The 15,878-nt window shown below is 38.1% G+C and overlaps 1 protein-coding gene across 2 annotated transcripts; it reads left to right on the plus strand.

Annotated features, from left to right (window-relative positions):
* Positions 1 to 996: 996 nt before the first annotated feature.
* LOC107695672 (probable G-protein coupled receptor 139) lies at positions 997 to 12,261 on the plus strand. Of its 2 annotated transcripts, XM_016495675.1 has the most exons (3): positions 997 to 1,297; positions 3,938 to 3,940; positions 11,294 to 12,261. In XM_016495675.1, exons 1-3 carry the CDS (start codon positions 1,174 to 1,176, stop codon positions 12,259 to 12,261), a joined length of 1,095 nt encoding a protein of 364 aa, XP_016351161.1. In that variant the 5' UTR covers positions 997 to 1,173. The 2 variants fall into 2 exon arrangements, with proteins under 2 accessions (XP_016351161.1, XP_016351160.1); XM_016495674.1 differs by lacking the exon at positions 3,938 to 3,940.
* The last annotated feature ends 3,617 nt before the right edge of the window (positions 12,262 to 15,878 follow it).

Genomic DNA, 15,878 nt, shown 5'->3' on the forward strand with positions numbered 1-15,878 from the left:
ACAACGCACTGGATAGCTGGCCAATCAGAGCACACCTCACTTTTCAGACCGATGAGCTTTGTAAAAATCGACACGTTTCAGAAAAGCGGGGCATAGAGGAGAAACAATAATTACATTATGTGGAAAATAATGTTTTTTTAACCTTAAACCGCATAAACACATTTCATTACACCAAATACACAAAATAATGTTCTTTTTAGCAACACCATATGACCCATTTAATATATTATTATACTATAATTAAGTTATTATAATTATTATATTATTTTAAGATAAAACGTGCAATAAAATGAACAGTAGAAGTAGCAGAAGCTTCTACAATACATTTTAACAGGCTTAATTGAGCATGAAAATGACTAAAGGAAACATCTATTTACTAAAAAATTGAGCCGACTAATAGTTTTCATATTCTTTGATTTCTACCCAGTATACTTAAAAAAAAAATAATACAAATGCAAAGATAATACAGTTATCGATAATCTGTATCGGCAAGTGGTATTTTGAAATAATTAATTGTTATTATTATTTTCAAAAGTGTGTGGTGGCAAAAAAATAATTTAAATAATTATTAATAATAAAAAAAATATCTAGATTGCTTTTAATTTTTCCCAAGATAATGACAAAATTCACAAGTTCAAAAATGCTAAATAGCTAGCACCCGTGTCCACCATGTGCGCCATGGATGTACTGTACGTGTAACTGGTGCGAACTAGTCGAGTCATGCTAGAGCTCTTATTTACTTCTGGGTCGCCCTTCAGATGCACGAGTGTGTCAGCACAGAAATCACCTCTCAGCGGTGTCAACACCAATCTTCTCTTCCTCACTTAACGCCCCTCGCTCTCCCAATGTTCCTCTCCTTCAAGCCCCCCTCCCCCCTCGTCACTTATTTTCACCCTTTTTGTGTTCATGCCTCCCCAGATTTCATTCCCACCAGCTCGCAACACCCCCCCACCCCTCCCTCTCTCTCACACACACACACACACACTCACTCTTCCTCACATCCCTGCCTCTCTTCCCATCACATCGCCGGCTTCCTCGCCTCTCATCGTCTGTGTTTCTGCTGCGCAGTCATCCTCCGGCTCCCACACGTGTCAGCCGGCTCTTCCTCTGCGTGTCCTGCAGTCCAGCTGTGGTTCGTCTTCTCTCTGGAGCTTGAAGGAGGGCAGAGAGGCCATGGAGCACAGCCACATCTTCACCGTGCTGTCCACCAACTCCAGTTCCTGGAGTCCTCACGGTTGCCCTCTCAGACAGTTTCCTGTCATCTACTACAGTTCCTTGCTGTGCCTCGGCCTGCCTGGTAAGAAGGATGCAAGAAAGATTTCCTGTGTTAACAGTGCAACAATGCATGTGTTCATGCATGACTTTGTGTATTCATTGAAGTGCACAGGAGTGAGAGGAGTGCATTGCCCCAAATATTCACATTTGTGGTCAGTTTGTACAGATTGTTTGTGCAGATTCTTAATATCTTGATTATTTAGTGCTTTTATGCATGACTTTGTGCATTTGTGAAGTGCATAGGGGTGAGAGGAGTGCATCATCCCAAATATTCACATTTGTACCTGTCAATACAGGTTTTTCACACCGATTCTTAAAATCTTGATTATTTAGTGCACAATGCATGTTTTTATGCATGAATTTATCTGTGCATATATGAAGTGCATAGGGCTGAGAGGAGTACACTGTCCCCAAAATTCACATTTGTGTTCGATCAGTGGAAGTTTTTCATTGCAGATTCTTAAACTTTTGTCTTTAGTCCAACTTAATCTGGATTATTTAGTGCACAATGCATGTTTTCATGCATGACTTTGCATATGAATGCGTATATTGTACATAGGGGTGATAAATGTTAACTAACATTCATACCCATCATTACAGGATTTTCATGCATGCTTTTTTTATGCATGATAGGGTATCACCCTAAACATTCACATTCGTGGCCAATCTGTACGGATTTTTATGCAGATTCTTAAAAGCTTGATTAATTAGTGTTTTTATGCATGCCTTTGTGTATTTGTGAAGTGCACAGGGTGAGAATAGTGCATTGTCTCGAACATTCACATTTATACCTGTTAACACAGGTTTTTCACAAGATTCTTAACATCTTGATTATTTAATGCACAATCCATGTTTTTATGCATGACATCATAATCATGAAGTGAGAGGAGTGCATCACCCTTAATATTCACATTTGTGCCCATCAAGGTTTTTTATGTGGATTCTTAAAATATTGATTATTTAGAGCACAATGCATGTTTTTATGCATGATTTTGTGCATATATATATGAAGTGAATAAGGGTCAGAGGAGTGCAACATCCCCAGAATTCACATTTGTGGCCAATCAGTACAGATTCTTACATTTTTGATTATTTATTACTAAATGAAGAGGCGAGTGCATCACCATCAGAATTTACATTTGTGGTCAATCAATGCTAGTATTTCATTGTAGATTCTTAAAATTTTGTATTGGGTTCAACTTAATCTTGATTATTTCGTGCACAATGCATGTTTTATCCATGACTTTTTATATTAATGTCTGAAGTGCATAGGGGTAAGAGAAGTGCATCACCCCAAATATTCACATTTTACCTGTAAATAGTTTTTTCATGCATATTCTTAAAAAATATATATTATTTAGTTACAATGCATGTTTTATTGCATGACTTTGTCTGTGTATTTATGAATACACAGGGCTGAGGCGAATGCATCACCCCAATATTATTGTCTGTGGCCGATCAGTAGAGATTTTTTCATGTAGATTATTAAAATTTCATCTTGTCCCACTTAATCTTGATTATTTAGTAGCATCCTTGACCAAATGGTCTGTAACCTTGTGAGACGCAGCCATATTGGCACCAGAACTGAGGAAAAACCAAAGGTCCAAAGGTCATCGGTGACATTCAGAATTCAATGTCTCACATCATATAACAGCAAGAAATACCTGTTATTCCACAGATGCTGAAATTAGATCCGGCTGTAACTGGAATGACCTGGGGAGCAAGACAGATGATACATTAGATGTCTTGAGTAGCCCTCGAATTAATTGGCCTCAAGCGTTTAAAATTAATGCTCCTGGACACTAAAATTACATTTTGTCCCTGCACAACTGGAGGTTGATTGCTCATTTATGACTAATGGTATTATTTGCAGGTGTGCTAAACATTTTAATCGAAGCTTCTCTCTCAGGTCGGACGCCATGTGGCACAGTTTCAGCGGAATGATTCGTTGTCAGATTGAGATAAATCGCCGTGTCATTGAGCGAAGCACTCAGCCTGAGCGGTTTACACAAATATTTTCATTTGCTTTCGAAGGCAGGCAGTCTTCTTGTTGCTCGATTGCTAAATAGCAGCTTGAATTTCAACTCGACATGGGTTGGTGGGACAAATAGGGGCGTGATGAGATGAGATTTGAGTCTTTATTCAACACTGTGTGAAAGTCATCACACCTGGCAGTGATTTGGGTAGATGGAGGTGATAAAACACACAGAAACGGAGAGGAGGTGAAGAAGCGAAACCTCTCAAAGGCATTGTACACAGAAAGTGAGAAAAGCATAGAGAATGGATGGAAAGAGAATGAAAAGAGAGAGGTTGACTAAAAGCAGGTGTGATTAAAGAGGAAAGAGGTGAAGAGTGATACTTTTTGTTTGTATTTTTTTAGTAGTTGACAAATAATTTGAATGACGATAATGAATGAATATTATAAACATATATGTATAATATTATATATACATATATGTTAGAGGCTGATAATTATTTTTTAATTACCGTTTTGCAATTTACCTAAAGAGTCCTGATGATGTTTTTAAAATGCAAATATTCCAATTGTAAAATTCCATGCAAATTATTATTTGAAAAAAATTATTTGTAAAATTGCATGCAAATGATTATTTGAAAAAAAAATGTTTAAAAATGTTGTCGTTTAACAGTAGAAGTATAGCAGTAGGTTTGTTGTGAAACAAAACAAAAGTTAAATGCAAATAATAAAATGCAATTAATTGTGTATAGTTGCAAAATACCGTAAATAGGCAGAAGACCGTTCAACAACATTCAGCTGTCAGTTGTTGTAGAAGCTAGGTAATTAGACACATGCCAACAGGAACAGGTTGCTTGACATCCTTTAAAAACAAGGGGGGAAAAACACAAAATAAAAGAAAATACAACCCAGATATTAAAGGTGGGGTAAGCCATTTTTCAAAAACGCTTTAGAAAGCTGATTCGGGCCGAATAGCAAAACAAACTTGTAGCCAATCAGCAGTAAGGGGCGTGTCTACTCATGATGTGGAGGAGAGAGCGTTCAGTGCACAGGACAGACATTAGCCGAGCCGAGCGACAGAAAGATAGAGATGGCGGATAAAAAACAAAAGAGGAAAACGTCTGCGGAACAAAAGAAGGCTTAATTTGTCGTGTCGTGTCGTGCTGCACCGCATCCAGTGTAGACCATAGATACGTATATATATCTATGGTGTAGACAGCATCACTGATTATAATGAGTTCCATAGTATTTTGTCGCGCCACTCGTGTCCGGTGTAGACACGGTGTAACATTGGTTTTGCTTTGTTTCACAGAACTAATCATTGCCTGGGTTGCGTACGTATGTGTGGGGCGGAGCTATCAAAATAGGGGCGAGACACTTTTGGGGTAGGGGCGTGTTTGTTTTGGTGATTTCAAATGTCAACATTGGCTACCAGAAATCGCTTACCCCACCTTTAAATCATACCAAAAAATAATTTTAAAAAATATATTAAAATTATGCATTTTAATATATTACTGTGACATTTCATATTCAACTGCCCAGCTGTGAACTGCGCGGCAACTTGTAAAAACCTGCTATTCACAGTTTAAAGGGGTCATATGATGCGATTTCTATTTTTCCTTTTCTTTAGTGTGTTATGTAGCTATTTGTGCATGTATGAGATCTGCAGAGTTACAAGCTCAAAGTCTACCACAAAAGGATTTATTCTATCTAAAAGAGAAGGCTGATCCAGACCGGGTTAAAACACCTTCAAAACAATTCAAACACGCTCCCATATATCTATGTCACGATGTGGATATATTTGCATAATGCCGCCCAAATGTTCACGCAAAGAAAGAAGGCGTGGTTTCAGGAACAGCAGTAGTGTTGATGCAGCCATGTCAGGGAGACGCTGTGTGTTTCTGTGCGAAAGCAAAAGCACTTTATTTGGCCTTCTGAAAGTAGATGCAATGAGGAATCATTGGTTAAGATTTATTTACAACAGAACAGCACAACCCAGATGTTCGAATTTGTGCAACGCATTTTATGGACGACAGTTTTGTGAACCTAGGAGAGTAGCCTACAAGGCTGGCTGTGCTAAGGCTATTTCAAAAATAAAATGGGTCAATTCCGACTTTGCTATGACAACCTGGCACTTATTCTGAATCAGCTACTGTAAGTATGTTTTCTTAATAGTTTAAGTCTGTCAGAAGGAGGGGCTTTGTAGAAAATGACGCATTTGAGAGAGGCAAACAGTATTTGAAAAATAATGTGTTTTTTGAACATTAAAGCATGTCAACATATTCTGTTACACCAAATACACAAAATAATGATCTTTAAAATAGCATCATATGACCCCTTTAATGAAATTTGAAGACTGTTGTATCATTGTATATTCCTAACTTCACTAAATCAGAAAATAAGAGTAGAAACCACAGAAACGAGTGTGTTAAGATGAGCTCATGCCTGTTCAATTGATCGCTAGAGGTTAAGCTCATTAAGGTCACTAATTGGAAGAGGTTGGTCTTATTTCATTGGCTTCTCACACTGAAGGCTGTACTTTGAAGGACTGTTTGATTTATGTGTTTTGGTTCAACTGAAGATGAAGGGTTTTCATCCAGAAACTGACTATAACATCACGTGTTTTGGAAGGTCACAGATCCACAGTAACGATCCTCTCACCACCTCTACATTACCCTGGTGGTGTTATTCACAAGTTAAGAGGTGGAGCCAATGATTTTCAATTTAGGTAAATGATCCCGGGCACTCTTGAGAGCTCACCGCCTCTGTGAGGAAAGTGTTTGTGAGCGTTTTCGTGTTTGTTTCAGGACGATCAGCAAGTCAGGCAAAACTTTTAGTGTGAGAGTTGCTGAATTCAGAGAAAAACTTTTTGCAGGCTTCGTTGCAGTATCTTGTCAGATTTTGAGACACTGCTAAGATCTCAAACTCTAGAAGAGAGTTATTGGGGGCTTTTCCTCACAAAAAGCTGGAGACTTCAGGAAAAAGTCTCTTTATACTGCCAATGGCAGATGACTTAAGAAAATTGACCATCCTTTTTTTTTTTACCAGCTATGAAACTCTATGTGCATTATTTCATTAAAAAACAAACAGAACAAACTGATTTCCAAGAAAAACTAATGAGATATCATAGAGATCTCATTGGTAATATTTACAATTTAGCAGTATACAATATGCATACTGTGCACAGTACGCAAATTTTGAAAATGAATTTTTAACATCTTTTTATTGACCCATTATTTATTTGAACTGACAAAAATTTGGAAAATGTTAAAAAATTTCAACACAGAAAGGTCATGTGGCAACAATGTAGTATACAACTGTTTTAAATGGTTGCCAAATACTGTATATACTATTTTATGAAAAATAGCATGCAGAATGCAATATATACTGTAAACAATACTCTCAAAACAATACAAACATGTGGATTCAAAGCAAACAGCCATTACAATTGGTTGCTCCTGTTCTGGGACTCAGAGACCTGTACAAAGACAGGAGTCAAGTGAAATCAATATGCTTATGGTGTTGACCACAGCTAAATGGAAATGTCAGGAAATGTACAACCTCCAGGCCGAAATGGATTCCTTTTGTTTGCTAAATAAAGTATGTTCTCAGCGGGGCATCTGGAGAGATTAATCCAGTGAAAGAGAAACAAAAGCAGAATGGACAGTGGAGTATGAAAAAGAAGAATAAAGAGGATAAGGAAAGTAAAACAAAGGGAGTTGGGAGTGGGATTTGGTGAATCTGGATTTTATGTTGGACTGCAGTCTTAGTGACACTCTGATACACATGAACACACTTACATACGAAGTCTGCAAGACCTAAAACTGATCCACACAACCAAGGACACACACAAACCGCTAGTAGAAACTCATTATCAAATAGACGACCAATAACATTAAGGCTCCCTGAAAAAATCATTAGCAATTAAACAAATACTACAACATTAAAAGTTTAAGACTACAAAAAACAAAACATCTAAAACTGACAATGCTAGGTAACTGATTATGTGTAATTTGGATTAAGTTGTTGTAATTAGATTATATTACATTTTAAAATACTCGTTATCAGACTACAGTTACTTTTTTATTGATTACATGATTACATATTATTCACACAAGTCTTTGTCTATGGAAAACTTTTGTCTTTCAAACACATTAAAATGTTTAAGGCACTTCATGTTGTTAATAACAATGAATATATGTTTGTTCTCTTTCTATTTTTATATCATTATGGATTATCCTATTGATATACGATTTCGGCCGCAAGTAATCTAAAAGTAATCTGATTACATTACCTAAAATGTGTAATGTAATGGATCTACTTCAGTTTGTCTCATGTAATTTGGAATCAGTAATGGACTACAATTTGTAAGTAATCTTCCCAGCACTAGAAACTACATTTTGAAAACTGCAGAATTTGATGCAAATGAGAGAGAAATGAGTAACTGAATTTCATAATAAATGTCATTACTATGACAAGAAACAATCAATAGTAATCTGAAGAAGAAATCAAAGAATTCAGTTCTGTAATAGACTTCAGGCTGTTGTCACTGAACTAAGACACAAAAATAACCTTCACTATCCTGTTAGTGATCCTGAACAAAAATACTGAGTTTGACACTGGAAAGCTTGTTTTGTGCAGACCGTAGGAAAGACAAATCTAAAATGAGATCTTAATTGTTTCTTTTAGAAAGCAATGGCATCAAAAGTGTCTCCTGAATCTCAAGATTTTATATTGCTAAAAAGACCCCAGTAATCTCATATGGGTTTCGGAACAGCTCTCAATTGTGCTTGGATTTGCTAAGATACCAAAGTCTGCAATCAAAAGTCATCTAAATATAAACATTTTTCATCAAATTCTCCCAAAAACCAAATGATCTGACTGATCCACATTCATTTTACATCTCAATCTAAGTCGCTAGAACTGAGCTGAAGGTTCGTACCCTCGAAATTATGGTCCTTTCATTCAGAACTGTGTAAAATAATTTGACAGTAATAATCTATTATAAAGACCTAAACGATAATTCTGAACCTGTTATATGCGATTATCTTGTCTTCCTGCGGCGGAATCCACTCCGCGCACACAGCCACACACTTCACGTGATTGCACACGCTCTCTTCCCGCGCGTTTCTTTCCTAAGGGCTCGCAAAACGTTATTCCGAGTAAGCACCATTCATTTCTGCTACTTCTGCCTTTCTACCAATGGGATGGAAATGGTTGTATCGAATGTTATCGAAGCCAGACAGTTGAAGGCTCGTCTCATGACTAAACTGGCCAATCAGACTGGATATTCAAATAACGCAACGTAGTTCACAAGGGAGATTCAAACCCAATCAGCTTTTGGTTAAGCATTGGTGCGTTAACTAACCTGCATTTAAAGGGATAGTTAACCCAAAAATGAAAATGTGATGTTTATCTGCTTACCCCCAGGGCATCCAAGATGTAGGTGACTCATTGCCATGCATTATACGACTGATAGACTGCAACGGTTAAAGTTAAAAATCATCATATGTGTTCTACTGAAGAAACAAAGTCACCTATATCTTGGATGCCCTGGGGGTAAGCAGATAAACATCAAATTTTCATTTTTGGGTGAACTATCCCTTTAAACACAACAGGTGAGGAGATTTTAATTTAGTCAAAAAACATATTAATGAAGCATCTCATGAATTTGCCATAATAAGGAGTAGATGAAGGTTATCTGTGAGTAAATGTTACACGGAATAGGTATATATGTTTTTATAATGACTCTTTCAGATTTGTTTAGTTTATGCACTGTATTTACAGGTGATATTTATTTACTGTAATGAGCTAGGTGGTATCCTTTGTGAACATGAGCAGAATTTTCAGTAAATATATACAAATCAAATGTATATATATAAACAAAAATCTGAAAAAGTATTTCATTTAAATGGGTTCATCAGTATTAATTTATATATCAGCCTCCTGGGGGGAAAAAAACGGGTTAACAGATATTAAGATTCACAGCTGTAATCACGATCGTCACATGGGAAATAGATAGACAGGTCAGCGCATTGCATGTAGTAGCCTAGGTCATGTGGCTATTCATGCATACAGAAAATGTACATGCTGTGCACAATATACATACTGTATACTCCAGAAAAAATAAGGGTAGCATGCTGATATGCTATTTTTCTAACCTAAAAAATCTCCTAAGCTATGAAAGACTAAGAGCACTAAAATGTTTGTGAGTTCAACCGAGAGATAGACAGCTTTGTTTGCATTTTTAATGTGTGTGTTCTGAAAAGGTAAAACTTGCATTTTTTTTCTTCAAATGTGATGCAAATGAATCAATCAAACCTATCTCTGTCTGTCTTTCCTTTTGTCTATACATCTTTAAAAGGATGTTTGTGTGCCTGAGATTGCCAGTGTTTATGTAAATGTGTATGTGTGAGTTTGAAGCTGGAGTCTTTGAAATTTGTAATTAGCTGATGTTCTGAAACTGTGAAGTGCGATTCTCCAGACTCCTGACTGGCATATGTAATCCAATTCCATCTTTATCAACAGCCCGAATGACTGTTAGACAGGCAGAGACACACCATGGGTGCAAAACACTTTGAAGTTTTCATCCAGTATATCGTTCCACGCAGCAGCCCATTGGCTACAGTAAGGCCACGGTAGGAAATTTACTGCAACTTTTGGTGAATTACTTTTTCAGGTTAACATATCCCAGAATGTTTCCTGAGGTCTTTTGTAATGAGGCTTTATCCTCCATGCGTCCCCTACCGCTGTATTAAATAGTTTGGCTTAAATAAAGGCAGGGCTTTTGTGTGCATGCTCTTTTTAATCACAGTGAGAGGTCATGGCAATCGCTGGTCATATCTTCTGCCCGTACATCTCACGCTGCCTGTGCGTGACCCACAAACAATACAGGTTTGGATGAAAGCAAGGTAATGAAAGGAAGAGGAAAGAGTGGATGCTAGAGGGTCTGTGTATTCTTGGGCCTTTTTCCTGGGTCACTGTGACATGAACGTAGAGCACGGCATAAGCACCAGCGATTGGATGTAATTGCACATGTTGCTGCTGCTTGTTCAGTTTTTATTGAAGGTCACAATGAGACAGGCAGGCAGGAAGAAGAGGGGCGAATTGAATTACCAAGTCTCAGAATGGTCACGTTCTCTCATGCCTTTGGATATGCATCTGTATACATGGCCGCACGTGTGTGAATTTCAGTGTGCATGTGTGTCAACGTGTGAACACGTGCATGTGTGTGAATTTCAGTGTGTATGTGTGAATGCATGCACCTGAATGATAATGTATGCATCTGAACTTGTGTGTGAATCTATGTGTGTAAATGCTTCTGATTTGCAGCGCATGTGTACAAACTTATGCATGTGGCTGTATGTGCATGCATGTGATTTTGAGAGTGTATGAATGCATGCATGTGAATGTATATGTATGCATCGGAACATGTATGTGAATGTATATGTGAATAAATGCATGTGACTGTGCATGTGTGTGAATTAAAGTTTGTGCATGTAAAATTGTCTAAATGCACGTACATGCAAATATGCTTGCAAGCATGTGAATGTGTGCATGTGAAATGGGGACTATATGGATGTTAATTTTAGTGTTTGCGTGTGAATGCGTGCATGTGAGCATTCATATATGCATGAAAATACGAATGCATGAGTGTGTGTAACTGTGCATGCGAAAGAATGTGTATGAAAATGAATGCATGCTTTAATGAGCGCATGCATGTTAATGCATGTAAACGTGTGCATGTGTGTGCGCATGTTAAGGTAAGTGTATGTTTTTCATGTGATTTGTACGCTTTGAGCCATTGTGAATCTGTGCAGTGGGTAAGAAAAATGGAGCAGCTTTTGATTTCAGCTTCGCTAAATTTTGTTACTATTTGTGGTACTGCAATTCCAGTGCAATATTGTATGACTCATTCTTTACACCCGGAAGTTTAATAAAGATGCAATTTTCTCACCTGTATGTGCCATTATCCGGCAAGACTGACTTCAACACTTTCTCACCATGTTCTGCTTTCTCTCCATTTCTTCTCACGTTCCACAGCAAACATCCTCACCGTGATCATCCTTTCTCAGCTGGTGCTGCGGCGACAGAAATCGTCCTATAACTACCTACTGGCCCTGGCCGTAGCCGACATCCTGGTCCTGCTGTTGATCGTGTTTGTGGACTTCCTGTTGGAGGACTTCATTCTCGGAGCGCCTCTTCCCCACTCGCTTAACAAAGCTGTGCAGGTGCTGGAGTTCTCCTCCATCCACACATCCATCTGGATCACGGTTCCCCTGACCGTGGACCGCTACATTGCTGTATGCCATCCGCTGCGATACCACACCGTCTCCTACCCGGCCCGAACTCGCAAAGTGATCTTGGCGGTGTACGCTGGCTGCCTGATCACCAGCGTCCCATATTACTGGTGGCCAGAGCTGTGGCACGGGCTGCCGGGAGCGAGCGCCGGTGGCCGCAGTAGCAGCGCAGGCCAGCATGTGTTGGTTTGGGTCCACTGTGCAACAGTTTACCTACTCCCCTGCTCCGTTTTCTTCTCACTCAATGCCATCATTGTACACAAGCTCCGTTGCCGCCGTAGCTGCTTCCGTCTGCGCGGCTACTCCACCGGAAAAACCACGGCCATCCTGCTGGCCATCACCTCAGTGTTCGCTGTGCTTTGGGCGCCACGCACCCTCATGATCCTTTACCACCTTTACACGGCCCAACCGGCGACGCCTGGACCGGCCAGGCTGCTGCATTTGGTCACAGATGTGGCAAACATGCTGGCACTTCTCAACACTGGCGTCAACTTCTTCCTGTACTGCTTCATCAGCAAGCGTTTCCGCAGGATGGCCGGCATGGTGCTAAAGGCCCTTTTCCAATGCAGGAAGCAGCCGCCGCCATTTTACGCCAGTCACAACTTCTCCATCACCAGCAGCCCTTGGATCTCACCAGCGAACTCACACTGCATCAAGATGCTGGTGTACCAGTATGACAAGAACGGCAAACCAGTCTGCATATCCTCCTGAACGCCAAATCGAGTCATGCCATACCAATATAACGCTGGCTACTAAGTCAGGTGAGGCGAGCTTGGGAAAAGTCCTTCCCGACTGGTGACAAGCAGAAGGCGGCGATTGGTTTGTTGGAAAGTGCCTCAATGAAAGATCCAGTGTCAGGTTCAGAGACATCTTATGGCCAAAATGTGGTTCTTTCTCTGGCAAAAAAAACAAACAAGTAGGAGTGGTCATTAAGCTATAACATGCCAACGCCTTTCAGGATATTAATGCAAAAAAAGACTCAATCTCCAAGTCAAGAGAATTCATGAAAGGCTTGCTCGCATTCCAGGCAATGACCAATATACATATTGATGTGATTTAAAGAGTTTGTTTCTAGTAGGGCTGGGCAATATAAAAATTCAACAACATTCGTTAATTTGTCAATACTTTTGCATTTGCTCTTGATAAATTTAAAAAGGTGGGCTTTTTTGCCCTCATGGAAAATAGTTTACTGCAAAATCAACACTAGTTTAAAAAACGTATTTATCTTATTTATATTAATCTCTTATTTACAATGCGTTTACACATTGTTAGTTATGAAATTATTATGGAAGCCCGTTCCTGCCACAGAATTGTAACTTTTTATCTCACAATTCTGACTTTTTTTCTTTCATAATTGTGAGATATGAACTCATTTGTGAGTTAAAAAACACGATTTGTAAGATATAAACTCGCAAGTCTACGAATTTTTTGTTCTTTTTTTCCCTCAGAATCTGACTTCACAAGAAAAAAGTCAGAATTGAGATATAAACTCAAACAATTGTGAGTTCAGTTCAATTCAGTTATTCTGTGGTAGAAACTGGCTTCCATAAATGATTAGTGAGTTTGTAGAATAATGAAAGTGAGCGTGGTTGAACAAAAACTCATGTTTTCAGCACTATTGAATGGATTGTGACTTTCATGTCTCTGATTGGTCAGTGCTTATTGGCCACAAGGCTCAACATTGTTACATGCTGAAAATAGAAACCTTTGATGCTCTTCTCAAAGCACTTACACATATGGGCACAGGAGCATTTCAAAGCTTGCATAACAGCAGCCATATTCGCCATATATAAACTAAATTCTTAATATTATCATGGTATACATGATATTCCCTACATTTTTATCGTCAGCAAAGACAATGCGATAATGTCTCCAATATTCGATGTATCGCCCAGCCCTAGTCAGTTGAATGTGCACCAAAGCAACATTTTACATGAAGAAAAAGGATTCAAAGCCGGAGCCAACGAGATGTTACTGTATGTCAACCACCTTTCCCTTCTCACCTTCTCAGCAGAGAGACAGAGCACTCTCTCCCTTTGCGACATTAAAAAACCATGCTGGCATTTTCGTTTAATATGCTGTTGGTCTCCAAGGGCCGGTCGCAAACAGCACAAGCTCTTATTAAAGAATCAAGCCTTTAGACATGCTCAGTGCTGGAAACCCGCTTTGTTATTGCTGCCTGATGAAGAATAATTACAAAAACGCAAAGACTTCTGCTTCAGCAAAAAGCTTCTGGTGCAACTGACTGTTAAGTGTACAATTAAGGCAAAAAATACCTTTAGAGAAGACTTATTCTTTATCGGTTAAATCAATATTCTAAGCAACGTCGACACTCATTGCTCAATACATGAACAGATTTTCTATCACAGTAACAAACACTAAATAATTAAGACTTTTCAACTTCTGCCACACACGCACACACACTCTCATTTATCTTTGCTGGGCAGCCTCAAGAAAAAAGAAAGCGAAAAAGAGAATGCTTTTCAAATAAAATCAATTGCTGTCTCCAGAGTGAGCTATTGGAGGAAACCACATTCATTTATCTTCACTGTGGCGTGGAGTAACAGTCTGCCATCTGGAGTGCTTTAACTGTGGTGCATATATATTTAAACTATACAGCGGGGAACGTGTTCGTAGATAAGCTAGACAACTTAAAAATGTATGATCTCTGTCGTAGACAAGGCTGTATTCACCTGTCTCATTACAACAGGGCGAGCTATGAATGCTAAATGCTGTGTTGGTGGTGAAATGTAAAAGAGAAAAATTGTTTCTTTCAGAACTGAAATGGTCACTTTCCATTACAGCGTCCATTTTAAAAACTGTGGCTTTTAGCCCATGTTTGAAAGCCCTGAGGAGAAGTTTGAGTGTACTGTATGCTTGCATACTCTTTAAAGTTGATAATTTATATATTTAAAATGTTCAGTCTTTTAATTCTGGGGTAATGGACAAAAAAATATTAACTTATCTTGTTTGCAAGGTCACACGTTTTGTCCAAAAATGCTCTTACATACGAATAAGTGAATCCATTCTTTTGAATGAATAATTTAAGCGAACAATTGTTCGTTCTGGCTCACTTCTGCACACGGACTTAAACATGTAAGTGAAACGTGTGCCTATTTTTCTGTCTTTAAAGAGTCTATAACACGCTTACGTAGTGCTGGGTAGATTACTTACAAACTGAAGTCTGTTACTGATTACACACACATGATGAAAATTGTAGTCAGTATTGTAATTTAGATTACTCATTTTAGTTGAAGTAGTCTGACTACTTTTGGATTACTTTTGATTTAACTTGTTTATTTAATTGGGATTATTTTTATAAAGAAAATGAGAAATAAACTATGACCATTAATCAACATCAGAGAACATGCAAGCATAATGTTAAATTACTTCATATGTGATTTATTATTTATTTATTTTACATATTAATTATTTAGATTTAGATTTAAACTTCAAGTAAATATTTTAGGTCAAAACAGTTTGACTGACAAAAAAAAAAGATTGGGAATCATGAACATCACATGAACAAACATTAATAAACATGAAAACAGCAAAAGTCATGTCATCAAAGTTGACTGAGAGGTGCTCAGGTACATTTGTAATCATGTAAGCCATAAAAAGTAACTGTAATCTGATATGAGCATTTTAAAACATAATAATCTAATTATACGTTCAACATTGTTGGAATCTGATTACGTAAACCAGATTGAATGTAATCAGATACTACCCAGCACTGTACATACCCTGATAGTGCATAATTGTATTAATTGAAACTATTGAATCAATACACTGAACAAGTCAGTGTTTTGAACCCGAGCGAGACTCAAAGTGGCACCGAACAAGAGTTGTTTATTGTACAAACTGAACAAACGAATCCGAGTGAACTAGGATGATCCCGTTCGTTCAGCTCGTTCACGCAGATGAATCAATATTTTCACCATACTAGCAATAGCAAAGTAGCAAATTGTGGTTTTGCCAGCTTACGCAAAACAAATTAAACAGACAATCCGGCCGAATAGGAAACATGTCAACACATTTGCATTTGATTTCATGGGGTTTTTAAAAATGTAATTATATGAAGTGTGTGTAACAGTAATCAAAATGCTCTTAATATGCAATTATTTTGTGGAGCAGCCTGTAATTATGCATACTGATTGTTATTGCTATTGTAATTAATTATATTAATATGGACCCTGTAATGTGAAGTCTTACAAAATCAGTCAGTAGAACGAATAGGAGCCCTGTTACTGGTGACTTTAAGGTTAACCTTTATAACCCGTGAGATCTCAGTCATGTCAGTGAACTATAGGCAAAAAGTGTGTAATACC

The sequence above is a fragment of the Sinocyclocheilus anshuiensis genome, unplaced genomic scaffold (assembly GCF_001515605.1).
Source record: "Sinocyclocheilus anshuiensis isolate Anshui unplaced genomic scaffold, SAMN03320099.WGS_v1.1 scaffold1075, whole genome shotgun sequence".
NCBI classification, from domain to species: domain Eukaryota; kingdom Metazoa; phylum Chordata; class Actinopteri; order Cypriniformes; family Cyprinidae; genus Sinocyclocheilus; species Sinocyclocheilus anshuiensis.